Source organism: Cephus cinctus, unplaced genomic scaffold (genome assembly GCF_000341935.2).
Source record: "Cephus cinctus unplaced genomic scaffold, Ccin1 Ccin1_scaffold0101, whole genome shotgun sequence".
Lineage (NCBI taxonomy): Eukaryota > Metazoa > Arthropoda > Insecta > Hymenoptera > Cephidae > Cephus > Cephus cinctus.
This window is the reverse complement of record NW_014332838.1, coordinates 1,310,497-1,327,855: the sequence shown is the minus strand read 5'-3', so window position 1 is coordinate 1,327,855 and position 17,359 is coordinate 1,310,497. Positions and strand designations below refer to the sequence as shown.

The window sequence follows — 17,359 nt, the reverse complement described above, 5'->3', positions numbered from 1 at the left end:
GATTTATAGGTGGAGAGGACAGTTTTTACTTATTGTACCAGATCTAACGTACGGAAATAGCGTGGCGCGTCCTTACTTCAGTTTTTTTTTGGACTACCTCTGTACAACCGCAGGGGTTAAAGAATCTTTTGCATACTTATAAGCAATTATTTAAATTATTCTCAGAATATGTTTTATTTAAAAAGTAACGTTGGATATAGATTTTATTATGATTCATAAGGGTTAAAATTTACTTTAATAATTAACATGATAACGAGAGGGTTCAAATAACTACACGCTTAGTGTATTGTCTTTGCGAGCTATAGTACATCCTATCGTATTCAACAGACTTCTATCGGTCGATATATCGATTTCTCGTTACATACGATATTCCGGAGACCCATCTATATCATGGGCGTGCGTTACAGTTGAGCTAGCAAAGGTCAAAAGAAATAGTAAAAAAGCAGAAACAATTAAATATCGCACTATCGGTACAGTAATGAATAATCGATGATTTATCAGCCAAAAAAAAGTGATTTATGTTATTTGAAATTTTTTCAGCTTACAGATGTTGAAGTTACAAATATTTCAGAATATGGTATACGTGTCGTGGCCTTTATTAGCAAGAAAAATCCTTTACTCCCCTCCGAACCGATTATCACTCCATTCGAGCGAAATTATTGGGAATCCTTGTCCCTGTCGGATTACGTAGTTTCCAAAAAAGCGCAAAAATCTTGCATTAGCATAAGCGGCTTAACAGTCTGGGCTCGTGGCAACGGCAGCTGGAAGCTATCTATCCAAAATCTATCCCTACCCGTCAAAATGGCGGGTTAATCCGATAAATACGAAAATTATCGAAAGAGTGAGAGTGAGAGAGAACGACAGAAGGAGGGTGAATCAACGGGGGAATGATATTCCAAAACTAGGGAAAGGTTACACGGTACCTACAGTTACTACCAAGGGTGGATTTGTTTAATAAGTGGCAAGCGTAAGGGTGTCTTCCCTTTAAAATCCCTTTTGATACAATGCATACAATATCGACGATACACCAAGTTTCCTGACGGCTCGCCAAACAAAACCTATACCCAACCTCATCGTATTGTCATGCCTCTCTTACTAATCTTAGATCACGTCGACTGGCATTACCCTCTGTGACTATAGCCACAGACTGTACTAAATCTGAAGTCAAAGAAATACGAAGCACGTTTATCCGACGTTATGACACTTGGTCAAACAAAAAAACTCTATCCATTTGAAACGGACGTGGGCGCACTCTGTCGGAGGATGACTGGTAGATGTCAAAAAGTTTTATGTAAATCTATCTTGGTTAGGTTTCTGAATTTTTCGTGTTATCGTAGTATAACTTTTTTTTTGTTACTTTTCCCATATGAGATTAGCAACATAAGAAACGCCATATTCCATGGGAATATACTGTAATCGGGGTACTTCAAATTTGCTATTCCGTATCATGGCTGTTTACCGTTGATTATATTTTCGTCTTGGCAATGCTCTACCCTAATCATCGAGTTTGCACGTTATGGATCCACTCCCGCCCATCTCACCCACCTCAATTTGATACAACTTAGAAAGTTCCTTCGTGTTGAACTCTATGAGGAAGTGTGATAAGCAAGGTGAATATAGTTGAGAACTATAGGGATCGTCTGTTTACACGGAAAGAATTTTATGCTAAAAATTATCCTGACTGGTAAGTTGATTAAATTATATTTATCAATAGATTCTGTGCTGGATGTTAGTAAATATTTGGGAGTAATGGAAAACTGATTGTGAAAAATGTTATCATTTCTTTTCTGACAGCGTCATGAATCTTTCAGGACTTTCTTCAACTGGAAGGTATTAACGTTCATTTCCGACCTGACAAAACTTTAAAGACAAAATGGGAAATGGGTTCTAATTATACACTTTGTGACTAGATATAAATTATGACTGTGGCTTACCAATGTAATTCTGCATCCATCTTCGTTTTCTTTTCTTTCCTACCTACTTGAAAATTAAACGTCCTTTTCCACATTAGTCTCACACAACGTTTCTTTTACTTAAGCTCCATAATTGTGGGATTGTGTACACGGAAAAAATACAGTCTGCCACAATAGTGTTTATCCTCTGCTGTATATCATTTGCATTATTTTTAGCTGCTACTTCAAAATTCTGCGTGTAATTAAGACACGAGAGGTAACCTACTTCCAAGCTTTAGAGTAATTGTATGATCAATTTTTCTTTTACGCACGTGTTAATTCCATCATAAAACTCACACTGAAACTGATACTTCAGCAATGAAAAAACGTCGAATTTATCGATCTAAGATAAAGGTTTTTTGTATCGAAAAAACTGCACCATTGACGGAAGATAGACTAGGCATTCTCGTGTGGTCCTAACGATCGAATAAAGTTCGAATAGTTAAGAGTCAGCGCCACCTCTCGGTACATTTACCTAACGTTGGTATTTCAGTTGGTACCTTGATCTATGGGTATCCGCGACAGCCTGGCTCGCATGGTCTCCTATCGATAGGCGCTGACCTATACTTCTTTAGTAGAGAATAATATTTTGATATAAACAAATTTCATTTCAAACGCCTGACACAGCATAGTCAAGAATTTTTTAAATAATCAGTATGATATTTATTGTATTTTAACCTAAAATGACGAAGTAGATCAATCAATCATATCTACTGGCACTCACGAATATCTTCGATTATGATATCCGAACAATAGTATGTATCCGATCAAAACTAAAATTTGGTATGCTTAATGAAAAGAGATAATTTATTACAGTTTCAATTTAACCGTGGTTGCCGCATAGAAATCGATTGGCACGCTTCCAAACCCATCGTTCAATGGCCTGAAAGTCACAATGCATCGGCAACATGACAAAAAAGATATAAAATGTTCGAACCATAGTACAATCTATTTTCAACGTTATATTCAAGTAAATATAAAGAATCCAGCTGTAGCAACGAAGCATGATGATGCTTATCAATAATCAAATATTATCAACCCAATGTATTTACTCTCTCAAAAATCAAGACGATGAGCTGTCCCTCTTACTAAATAAACCAATATATTCCAGATACAATAACTAATCAAATAGTCCAGCATAGATAACTAAATCCAGTATAATTATAGTCAAGACAGTAAAAGAATTCTGTTACAAAAGTAAAGGCGTGTATGACCCCTACTGCGAGTACCGTCACAATGTAAAATACCGAGTGTAGGCAACTACCCTTGGATCTGCAACATACCCCCATAATACATCACAGCTGCAACAGTCGGTAAATACATCTAAACAATACAGTTGAACCATGGTAAAAGTATTATCCATCATCAATATGTATCTTCTCCATAAGGTGTATATCTACATTGAATCAGACACCATATACAACATCAAAATAAATGCACAACTACATAATGCCATTAAAAACAACCCACGCATGCTTCACCTGCACCGTTCATTGTCCTTCGATCTATAATCTGAAATTGTGAAGTTTCGCTTTATAGTAGGAGCCATAGAACCCCGATAAAACGGATCAATGATGTTCCATAGTTCCGACGTAACTTTGCAGTCCTTTCTGAGTCGGCGCGAGGCTTCTCCTTGAAGCGCCCTCTATTTGGGTAAGCCCTCAACATTACCAATATTCCTCAGTAACTTCCATAGGACGGAGACTGTACGACTTGTCGTGCAGATTCAAAGTTCAAACAGAAGAGACGTCGTACTGAAAATTCGGACAGGACAACGACAATTCCCAACGAAACATCGATTGTGCTGTTGTTCTATTAAGGATCACTGTCATTGCTGTCAACTTCCAGGTACGTCACATGACAAGCAGCTGGATATTCGATGTTTGCAGTAAATGACGCGTTATGCTTTAACACGCGATCAATAGAACGGTGTAGTTATTCTTTTCTTGTTGTATCAATGATAATGAACTTCAAGTTTGTATCCTTGGGACTTTATGTGTATACTTTTATCAGAAAACATATTTTGACAAGGCTTGTGCGAATTCGTCGGTATCTCGAGTGTTTAATTTGTTTGCTCTTAAAATATTGCCCTGTTTGACAACATGGCTCCTGAATATTTTTGAAAATTTGACTGTCCGTACATCAGTTACGTCAATTTCGTATTGCTGGGAGTAAATTCATTCTTATACTTGCCGTTACACTTTGACGCAGTCTAATCAAACAAAGGATCTTGCCATTCCATACATACTTTATCTATCGTGCTGATTGCTACATGATTAAATAAATATGAAGCGATAGGTACATAGGTACACGATTTGACAGAATTGTCATAACTGCTAATTCTCCATTGGAATCTATAGGAATTGTATGATTCTCAAGTATATTTATTCCATACATGTTCTCTCGGTAAAGGATATTTACTGGGACGGTAGAAACTATGCGCAAGTCCTATATAAATTACAGCTTAGAAGGACACAGGAGTTTTAAACACTAAAATTAATTTGAGTACGAAACGTATTTTTAGTTCATTTGTATAGCCTGAAATTTAGCTGTTGATACGGCCAGTGAAAATCGTAAATGATATGTGTTATCGCACTTGAGTTTCCAGAATTAGATATTGCAAATGCTTATATTAAGACGAGATGAATCAATGTAGTCACATCGTTAACTAATCTCAGTACTGTAATCATAACTTCTCAATCTTTAACAACAAGCCGGGGGGTCCAATAGCGCAGTCATTAACATGTCGTTGACTGATAACAGATTGTATTTTTCATACATCGTATTTCTCACGATTGCTACAAAACTTTATGGTTTTAAAATCTTTAAATAGAATTAGCCTCTGTTTACCAGCTCGAAATAAACATGCAATGCATTTCAGAACGTATAAGCGACTTGTGTATCATTGAGATATTTCTAACGACATTTATATATGTTATATATGTAAAATGGCAGTAGCCTGGGGATATATGTTAGTGATGAATGTGACCCCTACTGATTGCAACAATTACTTCTTAATTGGAACAGATTTAATAAAAACTATAAATGTTCTGTTATTGATATCGCGTGATAATTGATACCACCATTGATACCAATTGATGTTATTGATACCACGTGATAATTTTAACACGCCATTAGTGGAATATAATACACGATAGTCTGATATAGTATACATATTAGCATAAGTTCATTAATTAATATCGATCGCATTTTTTTGCAACAAAGAAGCAGGATTGTGATTTGAAAATGGGTCGAGCAACTTGACTCTTTATGAATAGACAAATTTTACTACAAACATGGAAAGTCTAATGAAAAATTGTTTTTTTTTTCCATTTAAATGAAAATTACTACCAACAAAATGGAGACTTCTTTATCGATCAGCAAACACAATTTATCTCTGTTAAGAACACCCACGTTATAGCTTAGCTAACCAAACGTTAATTGATATTGCTCGATTAATTGGCCAATAACGTAGTAAAGAATATACAGTATTCGCGCATAATGGCTTCCTTAATTCTTCGATCAATCAGCAATCAATCAATATAATTAGTATCTACTGTTGCAATCGTATGTCAACGCGATTCAATCGTAGAATCGGGTTGTCAGATTAAATGAAAAAAAAAGAGGTTAGCTTGTGTCAAATAATTTTGTAAGCGTGTTTTGGAAACCTCACGAGGAACCCAAACAAAGAGTATGTAAAAATAGATACGGGAAACATAAATATTTGCCACCGCTTGGTAAGCACTCTTTTCATTTAAATACGCAAGAATTTGCTGGGAACGCAAGCCGGATTAAAAGTGAAAAATACAGCTAATCAAATTTAATTCGCATGTTAAAACTATTTTTTTTAAATAAATATTACAATGCGTAATGGCTTTTCCACGTTCTATACGGCCATACACTATAGACAATGTACGCACTGCCGCGTATCAAAGTTCATAATAAGTAACTAAATTTCTGAAAATTTTTTCAAAATAGCTATTTACGAGGGCTCGGTCACGTACTCATATGCATCCGTGTACTCTGGATCGTTTCTTGCACACGAAGTTGTAAACAGAAGAATTTCGATAACGTGACGTAGATTCATCCTTATCAATCGTCATTGACGTTGTAGAATGTCTTCAATCGACAATGTCATTCTAATAGTAAACATCGTACGTTTTAAATGCCGTGACGTGATCTCCATATTGCACTATACCAATGGCACGTCGCACAAACCAACCATATAGTCATCTGATATGATATATATATACACACATGATAGCGAGCATAATCACAATGACAATGGTTCGTAAATAAAATAAATATCCCTAACATTACTGATACACTATATGAATTTTTTTAACTACTTTTCGCTTAAATTCGCAAATAGCAAATGTTGTGAATTAACCAGCAAATTGTTTATATCATAGAATAATAATTTTATCACTTCTCCCGTTTCCGTAAGCACAAGATTATCAAAGAAAAATACGTTGCTGCTTGGATCATAAGGACGTGTAGAGAGAAAAAAATGGAATATCTTTAAACGATACGACGATTTCAATTACGATTAAACAGTGACAACAATTCTGATAAGAATTTATTAATTATTTATGTTTGATAATACCAATAGGCTTGAAACTGTCAGATCAGCTGATATATGCACGTGCTATTCAATTTTAGGTCAAAGGACAAAATTTTTGTTTACGTCTTGAGATAATGAAGAATAAATAGCATGACTGGACAAATAGTTAAACAGTTGTAGAAAGTACATCATTCGTTCTTCGTATGGAATAAAGATTAGGCTATAGTCAGGATCCAGGTGCTGAATAAAGTTAAGAGATACGTTTATACAGGGCAAAACGAAATCATAGATAATCATTGTTTTCGAGAAGTTCGGTCGATACCGATCCAATGCGTTTGGACGGATTCGCATATTCGGTATTCAATAAGATCCTCATTTGAAGTTATATGCTGATGTTTCCTTTGTTCCGTAACGTACTCTTTGTCTCGCTTAGGACTGCACGGAACAAAGTGAGAAGAAAACTGTATAGTTACAGGTATCGACAAACAGATAAGTAAAGCGAAGGACAGGTGCCACGTGATCGTGTCAGGGCACGCATAGTTATTAATAGACAACACGAGGATCGATAATGAATCCCATCTTAGGTCAGACGCATCGATTGATCCCTGTAACGCTTAAAAGATTGCCGACTCGCACAAACTCTTGAAAAAAACATGATAGTCTTATTTGCGGACAGAACGACCTCGGATAACTATGTATTTACTTCGTAGCATGACGACTTTTTCGTTTAGTCATTCAATAGTGTATTCGATAAATATTGTGACTCATACTGAAATATTCTACGTTTAGTTACATCCATGAATATATTAAAATCGTGCTCTTTCGAATTCGTCAATTCTACGCACTGTGGTTCTGTTACGCGTTGCCATAGGGATATGGAAAATAGCGCTAGGGAGTGTTGCGGCACTATCGTCAACTAAATTGAATTTGAATTTACGCCCGTGACAATATTCGAGGTCGCCAACTTAAAAATTCTCAGCCACAACATGAGGTCGAGTGAGCTACGGTGTCGGTACGTAATTTTAAAGGTTAACGAACTATGCGTTGACTTTCTCGCCGGGATGTTTACTCCATGATTCTTTGGGCCACGTTATTTTTCGTCAGTTTCCTATACGTTACGCATATTTGTTCTTGCCGATAGTGTTTTGTACAGATGTTGAGAAGCTTGCTTTTATCTCAATAAATAAAATGACTAATGTTTTTCTGCGACGTATTAGTATGATTTCGCAATACAATTTGGCTAAAGCGTATAAAAATAATAAAAAGAATTCACTTCGCGTATACCGAGCATCAGCAAACAAAATACTTAGACCAGATATATAAATTCGCTAGATTTGTTATCATTTGTGCGATCGGTTACGCAATCGCTACTGCGATTCGCTTCTTGCATTCAGAGAATTGTTAAATTTTTCTATCACCCGGTATAGCCGACATCGCTTATAACGCGTGATCAATCTGTCGTCATCGCTGAATGTGACAGCTGCGAACGTAAACAAGTTTGTTAATCTTGTCACGTAATACAAAAGGTATCAACGTTTCCCCTGTGGGAATCTTTTTAGACAACGACAAATCAGATTTTTCGAAAATACAATCAGGTACAATGTACAAAGACATTCTTGTATCTTCGGTCAGATACAATTTCACCTCTTTCTCTCGCGTGATTTTTTCAAGGGTTTACTTACGTTTGTCGATGATTTATGACGAATAATTTACCATACATTTTTAACAATAATCTCCTACCCTCGGTACGTTCTTTATTTTCACATGACCTATGGCACAATTTATTCCAACTAGGCTGCTCTTTGTCGAATCAATTTTACATGATCTTACAGGTTAACTGTTCTCGTACGTGTATTACGAACACCATGTATATCGTGGCATCAATCTAATGTCGCCATTATAAAAAGAACGTGCAGTCCAAGCACATTAGTTCTCTCGCAAGTGTCGAGCCGTTGAGCACAGGCTTACAGAAAGAATCGTCATCACAATCGAAATTATCGTTTGTGCGAGAACTGTCGAAGCAAGTAAGTCATCGGTATTAAAATTCATACCAATGAAGTGTGACACGTGTTTTTGTGTATCTTTTTTCGAATATATTACAGTATACTCGTGGCATGGTATAATTCACGCCTGTCCCAAAAGTCAATGGGTATTATAGATATGACAATTTCGTATTTGTCCTTCCTTTACAAAGAAAATGGGCCACTTTCACCGAGAATAATAAGAGACTTTATGGACTCGTTAAATCACTTGTCTTTTTTATCAGAGACGACGTATTAGAAAACACGTCATTGCACTGCCGCACGTAAATAAGCATACCATACAATGTCATCTGATAAATAATTTTTCAACTCATTGAGGATAAAAGATTTTTTTTCACTTTTATAAAGTAATTCAAAAATACAGTCTGCACGCCGTTGAAAAAAAAATACACCGTTAAATAATCTGACCCTGAATTATGTATAACCCTGTACTTCGTTTCTACATCTGTGGTCACTAGAAAGTATTCAACCCACGTAGCAATGGCTGCTGGACCGTATTTTTCATGCTACTATTCAGTTATTCTAATTAGATTCATATAAAATCATATATATATATATCGTTCAATGGATATTGACAATCCAAAATTATATATAATATTTCAAGAGATTTTTTACTGTTTGAAAAAGTCTCAGATTCTCTTATACCCTTATCCTTGGAGTATTGACCCCGACCTTGAGTCCATTCCATATATATGTGTGTGTATATATATATATATATATATATATATATATATATATATATATTGTTCAGTGTTCAAGATTGCACAAAGAATGGAATCACAGTTCTTATCGTATATATACAAAAAACATTAGATATAGATTGTCATATAGATTTAATAAAATAAAATACAAATAGCACTCAACTATTAGAGAAAATCTCGCCTTTGTCCGTTACGTCGCACGAAACTGATTCGACTATAGACTCGAGCATTCTGTGTCAGTCCAGCTCTATAACGAATGATTTTTAGAGCACGTCCGCTAAAAAATAATGTCCTGTAAAAAAAAAGTCTCATTTACAATTAGAGTCCTCTCAAGCTGTTTAAATATTTTCGTATACGTGTACTTAATAAACTAACACGTAGTAAAACAGCTGATGTTATCGTGGTCTTCGCCGATGAATCATAAGAGGATGCAGATTTGCTGGTGACCATAGTTGACTCTCTTGTTTACTCCAACAGTTCTTTGCGCAGTTATGAATTCCAAGTAGTCAAGAAAAACGATTCGTCGTGTTTGAATAAAGTAATCGATCTTTCCGAAAATTCAAGCTTTCTGAGCATCATCTGTGTTACAATAGCTCAATAGTCAAGCGGTATGGTCGAATTGTTAGATTCGTAGAAAGGAAATGAAGTTAAAAAAAAAAGCGAACAAAGGAATAACCGGTTTTTGTTCACGTTAACTCATTGTGGACTGCTAAAAGAAGACTTTAGCCTGTTTTACGATTAAACGATAAAAGCGTATTTTATTTCATAATGGCATTACATACGTTTATGTTGCAACATGTGACTACGTAGTCTGTGCAAAAGATACTGCAATTTCCTAGTCATTGGCTTATCTCGAAATCATGAGCGAATCATTGAATTCACGATTAAGATTGTAATAAATCAATGGCCAATAAAACTTTAATATGTCAACGTAATTATTATAACAGAGATGATTATCTAGGCTAAAGATCTATGAACGCCTTGACCCTAATCTCTTTTTAAGTTACGAACAGTCAATACTCTCAGAATTAACCGATCGATATATAATTCGTTTGATTAATGAAACATATATATATATAATCCATAAATCCGTATGCGCTACAGCTATTGAAAATCAACAATGACTTCCCATAAGTCAACTCGATCATCTGACCAAAACTTACAGGTCGTATATTTTTCCTCGTTACGTCGAAGCAGATGTAACAAATAAACTCCCGAGTGTTCCACAATCACATATAGACAGGGAAAGTGAGAAAGTTTTGTAAGTACATCGATTACATACGTATAAGAGATACCACATGAACCGTGTACGTTCTCCTTTCTCAAAATGTTAAACACACCTCGTGTAAACGATAACCTACGCAAAACGAAGTTTCCGTCGTAGTAACTACATTGTACCATATTATGGTTCAGTATACAATATGTCTGCTGTAGATGGTGCACAGCGTATACCTCTGCACCACGTTCGTATCATCAGATCGTCTACTGATTCTGAGTCACGGAGTCTTTCGATTACGCGTGCGCCTAGGAGGAAACGAGGTAAGCCCTCACTCCATGAAACGGTTTGAATTCTCGAGAACGTGAGAGCGTCTAGTGATTGAGTCGGTCGAGCACGCGGATGGTCGCTGATCTGCACGTGATTCGAGCGTGCCGCCGAGTCGCGGCATCGACCGCCTTCTCGTCCCCTACCCTACAGTCACCAGCAGAACTACGACAGCCGCCACGATACATATGGCCAGCTAGCCGGCAAGCCAGCTGGTCGAGAATATCCAGAGAGTAGGAGCGAGAGAGATGCCGACAGATATTACGATGACGCGTAAAGGAGGATTCGGTAGAGACATAGGACGGAACAAAGAGGCCCTGGATTTCGCTCCGGTGGCAACTGACGTGTTTCGCTTCTTGTTTACCGTAAATGATGTTTTTTTCTCTTGGTACTCTTTGGCCTTCTAGATGATTTAGCATTGATATTATAGCTTTATAATTTTTCGAGGAAACTTGCACTCTGTCTTTCACGTGGTATGGTGCCCTTCGAATCACCCTGGAAATATTTATCGTTCGGGAATATTGGCTAGACATTTGGATTCTTGAGCTTAGTTGGCGATTGACGAAAGCTTTTTTTAAATACATTTTAACGGACATAAGTGTGTAATCTACGTGACGAACGTTTTATCAAGGAAGATTATGATTAAATAGTGAAGATTGTGAGCTTTGATAAATGTAGTTACTGAACGGTGATAAGGTGTGAAAATATAAATCCATAATAACAAATCAGGTGTTATTCGTATGCTGTTATGAGATTACTAAGATTATCTTTTTATTTGTCTAATAGTCTAAACGTCTTAGCAGAAATAATTTTTTTTTTCTTTTTACTGGAATTATCAGTCTTGTTGGTGATTTATGAAAAATAAAATTAAAACTTGTTTTTGTAAATTCGTACCTTTTTTTTTATAAATCTTCGTGCTATGTTAATTGGCGAGAAATACATTTGATTTGTCAGAAAATTTATAACGTTATGGTCAAAATTAATATTTGGAAACGTAATTGCTGCCGACTCTAGTCAATGTTCACGGTTAGTTCTGTACCGAATATATTTTAAGGAGTAACACAAACTTTTCCTCTTTCTTCATATTGTTACGATACCTGATTTAATGAAAATCAAAATATTTATATTGAGACAGAAACGATTAAAAGACCGTTTAATATTAATGACTGCCCGTGCGGTTTAATATGCACTGTCTAGCGTTAAGCAAAAAATGCAATATGAAAATTTTACTGTCTGCGTAATCGTAAACAGCACACTAGATTATCATAATGTACTTGATACAAATTTTACATTTTTCGTTAACAGCGTAATTCCGTTTTTGTTTGATATTCGTAATAAATTTGAGAATTACTGTTTTCGGTGTTCAATGAAATTCAAAATTTTTTTTTCCAAAGAAATTTACTACCCTGTTTTTATCATCCGTACGAATACGGTTTAATTTGTAATTATTTTTAAACGAGCGAAGATATTCGCAAGGCGTTCAAATATAGAAGAAAGTAGAATTACAAAAAATAATAATCACTGCTGCTGTTCTTGCTAAATCAACGAACGAATTATACATAGACCGAGTCAGCTGATCTTTTCCGCCAGGCAAATTTTTAACGGCGTTTCAGTGTTATTCTAGTCATTCGTAGTAATAGACGCTTCCCAGACGTCTTTAAAATATTCATCTGTACCTTCGAATTTCCAATGTTAATACTTTGCGAAAATTTTCTCGCGCCACGATCTAAATTACATTGTAAATATTCGGGTGAAATGAATTTGGAAAAATTGCCTCGTGTCGGTATCGATGACTTTAGAAAAGTGTCAATACTTCTTGGCAAAGGGTGTGCAAGCGGGATTACCCATCAATCACAATGACACATCATAGAAATTAACGACTGACGGAACATTTGGAAGAATAATAAAATAATGAATCAAAATGACGTCTAGTGACTTGTTATATTCGTAGCATGACCATCAATAATGATACGTGCTGATGAACGACGCGATCATTAAGTTAAAATCTCGTTTATCGAAATGACCTGAAATGCTTGTTAAGCCAAAAATAGGTCATGTCAACTACCTAATATATACCACTTAAGTGCTATTGTTCGCATAACTTCGTCACTGACGCTGCAAAGTCATATCATTCTTGAAATGACAAAAAAATCTACACAGCGATCAACCATAACCTAAAATTGGATGTCGAACAAAGTAATTCGTCTGAATGTCAACTGATAGTTTTCCCAATGCAAACTCATATTCTTCGTTTATATTGCGAGGAAAACGTAATGGCAGATTATGGCTGTTATGCAACGAACAAGTGAACGGTAGACATTAGAATTAGAACACAGCTGCGTACTTACCATGGGGATACGACTGAAAACAAACGGTGGGTTATCTAATGTTCATCACTGTTTTCGAAATAATGATAACGTTATATCGCCTCGTGTAACATTAATGAATTTATTACGATTTCGTGTCTATCAGAAAAGCTTCGTCTTAATCGAAAACAACACAAAGTAACCCTTACGTTTCTGTATTGTTACAATTTCCTACCTAGCGATGTAACAGTCTTATATATCAGACATGCCATAACCACTGTATCCTCCAGTATGAAATTTTAACATTATCGATACGTAACCATTAACTTATCTTTGCTAGGAAGCGATCGACAAAGTTCTGATATGTAAACGAAAATGATAAAAATGCGTTTACCCCTGATGCCATTAATTTGTAGACCTTTCTAGAACGTTGGGAGGTGAAATATGTAAAATTAAATTTGTTTCCTAGCTTTTTTTTTTTTTTTGTAAACTGTTACGAGATTTATTCAAGCTGTACAAACAGCAGAGAGGTCCGCTAAGAAATGATCTTCAGGGATGTTCCAACTCTTTATAATATGAAAATTTGTTAAATGATCTATTTTCAAGAAACATATTTTTTCCAAATCATATCCGATCAAAATCAATGTAGTACGTTACGTAGATCAACGTAAACAGAAAAACACGTTCATCGATCTGCCACAAAAACATCAATCGATCAATTGTGTGATCGAAGACTTATCGCGATCTATATTAAGAATATCAAAACAAAATTATGAAACTGCAAATCCAAGTGTGTTATTCTCTATCCTATCTACGGTAGTCGCTTTTTACGCGCTAACAAGTGTGTTGTTATTCCCACATATCCCAACGTAAAAATAAAACGCTTGCTTGTGAAAAGTGCACTACCGTGGAAAGGATAGGGAACTGACACATTTGGATTTGTAGTGTTTGCGTTCTCAAGGAGGGGCCACCTTCTGTCAGTGGATCACGATATAGTACGGGATGTGGTGCGTGCTCTGAAACACGATAAAACAGCCGTTGCACGCGTTTTGTGAGTGCTCGACGGTTTTCCCCTCCTTTAAGTTCCCTTCCAGTTCCAAGCGGACACGTATATAAGCACCAGAGTACGCCAGGCTTCAATTAGAATTTCACTCGCAGTGAACCGGTACTGTTAGGTCTACTGTAAACATAGCATTTTCTCCCTTACAAAGGAGTAAGGTGTAATCGAAAAGTTTGGTTTACCTCGTAAATAAGATTAATTGCATAGTTTTGAGTGCGCGTACTATTTAACGAGGATTTATTTTAATCAACTGATTCTAGTGTGTTTCGTATAGTCAATAATGCCTGTCGAAATAGCACCTATCGCGCCACCCGCGCATAAGGCTATGCCTACTTACAATGGGTACGCATCTTTTGTCTGATTATTAATGAGAAAAATATTTGTTTTATAAATTGGTATTAAAAGATTAAAAAATTCTTTGATCTCTTTATGAGAGTACACTTTGTTTATGATGTGAATTCCTTTATCTTTACAGAGAGCATACGATGAATAAGCTGTGTCGTCAATTATCTATCGAGAGTCCTGGACTGACTAGCCGAGATTGCGTCTTCAGTTTCGATGTACCAATTCCAGAGGTCCCGGAACACGGCGCAAGAATCCGCGTAGTGTGTGCAGGGGCCTGCTACCATCCTCGTCGTTCACCAAGTTTCTCCAGTCTCACTTCCGTATCGAGCTCCGGTAGCCTTCCGTCGGAAGTCTCTCTCGAGGGTGACTTCCCAGTGACCCTACCGCATCATGGAGTTCGTGATGCAGCTCTGTTTCCTGGTTACGAAGTGGCAGGAGTTGTCGAGACTCTGGGCGAAGATCTGCCAGGCGATTGTGGTTACGCCGTAGGAGACCGCGTCATCTTATACCCGTACGAAGGAATTCCAAATGCCTACGTCGAGTATCTGGTCGTGCATGATCTCAAATATCTCATAAAGATCCCAGACAGTATGCCGTTAAGCGTGGCTGCCATGCTACCGACTGGTGCACTTCTTGCTATGAACACAGTCTTCGCAGCACACGAGCACGTTCAGGCGTTGCTGGCACAAAGAGGCGACCACAGCGTCTGCAAAATCCTTATTGTGGGAACTGGAGGATTGGCACTTTGGGCTATGAGGATTGCGGCATATCACTTCAGCAATATGAAGGACAGAGTGACCATCACTGTTGCGTCCCTTAAAGATGACGGCCTCATGGTTGCACAGGAGTTTCAACGGTAGGTTCTTTTGCAAAAGCTCATCCACGTAGAAACATTCGCACGATTCGTAATATGTCATTGGTTTACACGAGGAGTCATTAAACTTTATCGTATAGGAATTAAAATATATAAATGTCTAGACCAATCTCAGACAGTATTTGATCTTATTTTACGACAGTATTAAATTAGCTTCATGCATATAATAAAACTTAAAAGGATTCGTGTTATCTGTTTAAAATTAGCAACTCTGTAATCTGTTTCCGAGATAAGCATTTTATTGAGCTAATGACTCGGACGTATAAATTTTGATATTACTATCGAGTTTCATTTTCGGTCATCGCTCAGTTTTTTCTGATTTATTTACCACTAGAACCTATTGTGATTACAGTGTAAACGTGGTGCAGTGGAACGAAGACTTGTATGAGAAACAGCTGATCGAACGCACCATGGATGCGTGTCAAGGTCCAGTCGACGTTGTGATTGACTTCGGTACGACGTCACGCAGTTTACACAGGAGTATGCAGTGCTTGAACAAGGGAGGCGTCGTATTTGTTATACGGGAGGTCGCCGATAGACTTCTACCAAAGTTCAGCAGACGCGCTGAGGAAAGACAACAGAGTATCAAGCCTGTCGAACAAGGGAGTCTTGAGCAGCTCCGAGAATTGGTTGAACTGGTCGCTTCCGGTGAGATTGAACCACCGCCACATACGGTCTATCCAGCGGAAGATGCTCTTGATGTCGTACACAAACTCTGCCATTCCGAGATTCACGGTAGAGCCATTCTTCGCTTTTATCCTACAGACTAAATTAATGTATTCCATTTTTAAGGCCTCAATGGGGTTTTGAACACCGCTCGACGTTGTCCATGCGATGTTGGGCTCGTTGCGACGTCTTAGACGCAAGTCGTATGACTTAAATGACATGTTTCTATCGTTTAATAGTTCCAATTGAATCTGTGAAAATGTAGGCAAAGTCCATAGTCTCGTTATGTCACTTGGGACTTTGCTGAAAAATGGTGATATTTATTTTTCTAGTTTTCACGTCGCTTCGAGTCCGACCTGAAATTATCAACAGGGACAGCGTTTCGAGAGAAACCTTACAAGGTGTCTCCCTTCGATTTTCTTCGTTTTGAGATGTGTTTATCGAAACCCAAGTAACACGTGTCAAAGTTGGACAATTTTTCAAGTTTCACATATTTCCAATCGAGATATTTAGATGAAACCGATTGGAGGATAATGGTCATGACAAATTATGAAAAATGCATTTTGTTCTGTTCTGATAGGCTAAGTTCCTTAAACATGTGTCAGTCAGATTTCGATGGATAATAGCATATCTCAAAACGAACAAAATCAGAGGGAGCCATCTCGCAAAGTTTTCGTATAAGTCACCTCTCGTTGTATCTCTTAGATCAGTATTTTTTATTTGACGTAAGTTAATCCATTGACTATACATGTTATAAAAATGATATCTTTATATCACAGTTGAAATCCTTGTACCTTAAAAGACTGTTCGTTTATTTAATGTTCTTTTTTAATTTTCTTCGACGATAATGTAGCATCTAGATACGCGTCATAATTTTAGTGTAATAACTGTTATTGTAACAGTGAATGTACTATATGGTAATAATATAGCAAATACGTTTTTTATAAAAATTATTCAACTGATTTTCATTGGCAGAAACCTTGTCCTTCATTGTAATTTGAAACCCGGAAGGAAGTAATATTAAACTACATCAGGAAAAGGATACAACATAATTTTCAGAAATGCGGACTTGCGGTACAAGAGTGGTATAATTTATTTCTTTGCAGAAATGCTAGAAGTATCTCATCATATCTGCACATACAATTTGTTTCAATTATATATGTACTAAATACTTGCATACAAATATTAACGATATCTTTATAAAGTTACTGATACTTTATAGTACATATACATCTGTGTTATTATATCCAATATTTGTACAACTGAGGTGGAAACGTTAAAAAGATGAAAACATCTATGGACGAGT

At 36.7% G+C, this 17,359-nt stretch overlaps 1 protein-coding gene and 1 long non-coding RNA gene across 5 annotated transcripts; one reads left to right on the top strand and one right to left on the bottom strand.

Moving 5' to 3' along the window:
* Positions 1-3,633: 3,633 nt before the first annotated feature.
* On the top strand, positions 3,634-17,006 carry LOC107274690. Of its 4 annotated transcripts, none has more exons than XM_015754077.2 (3): positions 3,634-3,800; positions 14,644-15,369; positions 15,722-16,157. In XM_015754077.2, the coding sequence occupies exons 2-3, from the start codon at positions 14,654-14,656 to the stop codon at positions 16,155-16,157; spliced, it is 1,152 nt and encodes a 383-aa protein (XP_015609563.1). In that variant the 5' UTR covers positions 3,634-3,800; positions 14,644-14,653. The 4 variants fall into 4 exon arrangements, with proteins under 4 accessions (XP_015609563.1, XP_015609564.1, XP_015609561.1 ...); XM_015754078.2 differs by lacking the exon at positions 3,634-3,800 and adding an exon at positions 8,412-8,540; XM_015754075.2 differs by lacking the exon at positions 3,634-3,800 and adding an exon at positions 14,158-14,510 and having other exon boundaries at positions 15,722-17,006.
* On the bottom strand, positions 9,375-10,687 carry LOC107274692. Its single transcript, XR_003061898.1, has 2 exons — positions 10,423-10,687; positions 9,375-9,838 (listed from the first exon to the last, which is right to left on the bottom strand). It is a non-coding gene; the product is annotated as an uncharacterized LOC107274692 (long non-coding RNA).
* Positions 17,007-17,359: the final 353 nt, after the last annotated feature.

Bases quoted from the DNA above. Each gene is read 5' to 3' on its own strand.
- LOC107274690 (XM_015754075.2), top strand. From the start codon at position 14,449: ATGCCTGTCGAAATAGCACCTATCGCGCCACCCGCGCATAAGGCTATG. The intron at 14,511-14,643 runs GTACGCATCTTT...TTATCTTTACAG, and splicing joins GCTATGCCTACTTACAATGG to AGAGCATACGATGAATAAGC. The intron at 15,370-15,721 runs GTAGGTTCTTTT...ATTTACCACTAG, and splicing joins GTTGCACAGGAGTTTCAACG to AACCTATTGTGATTACAGTG.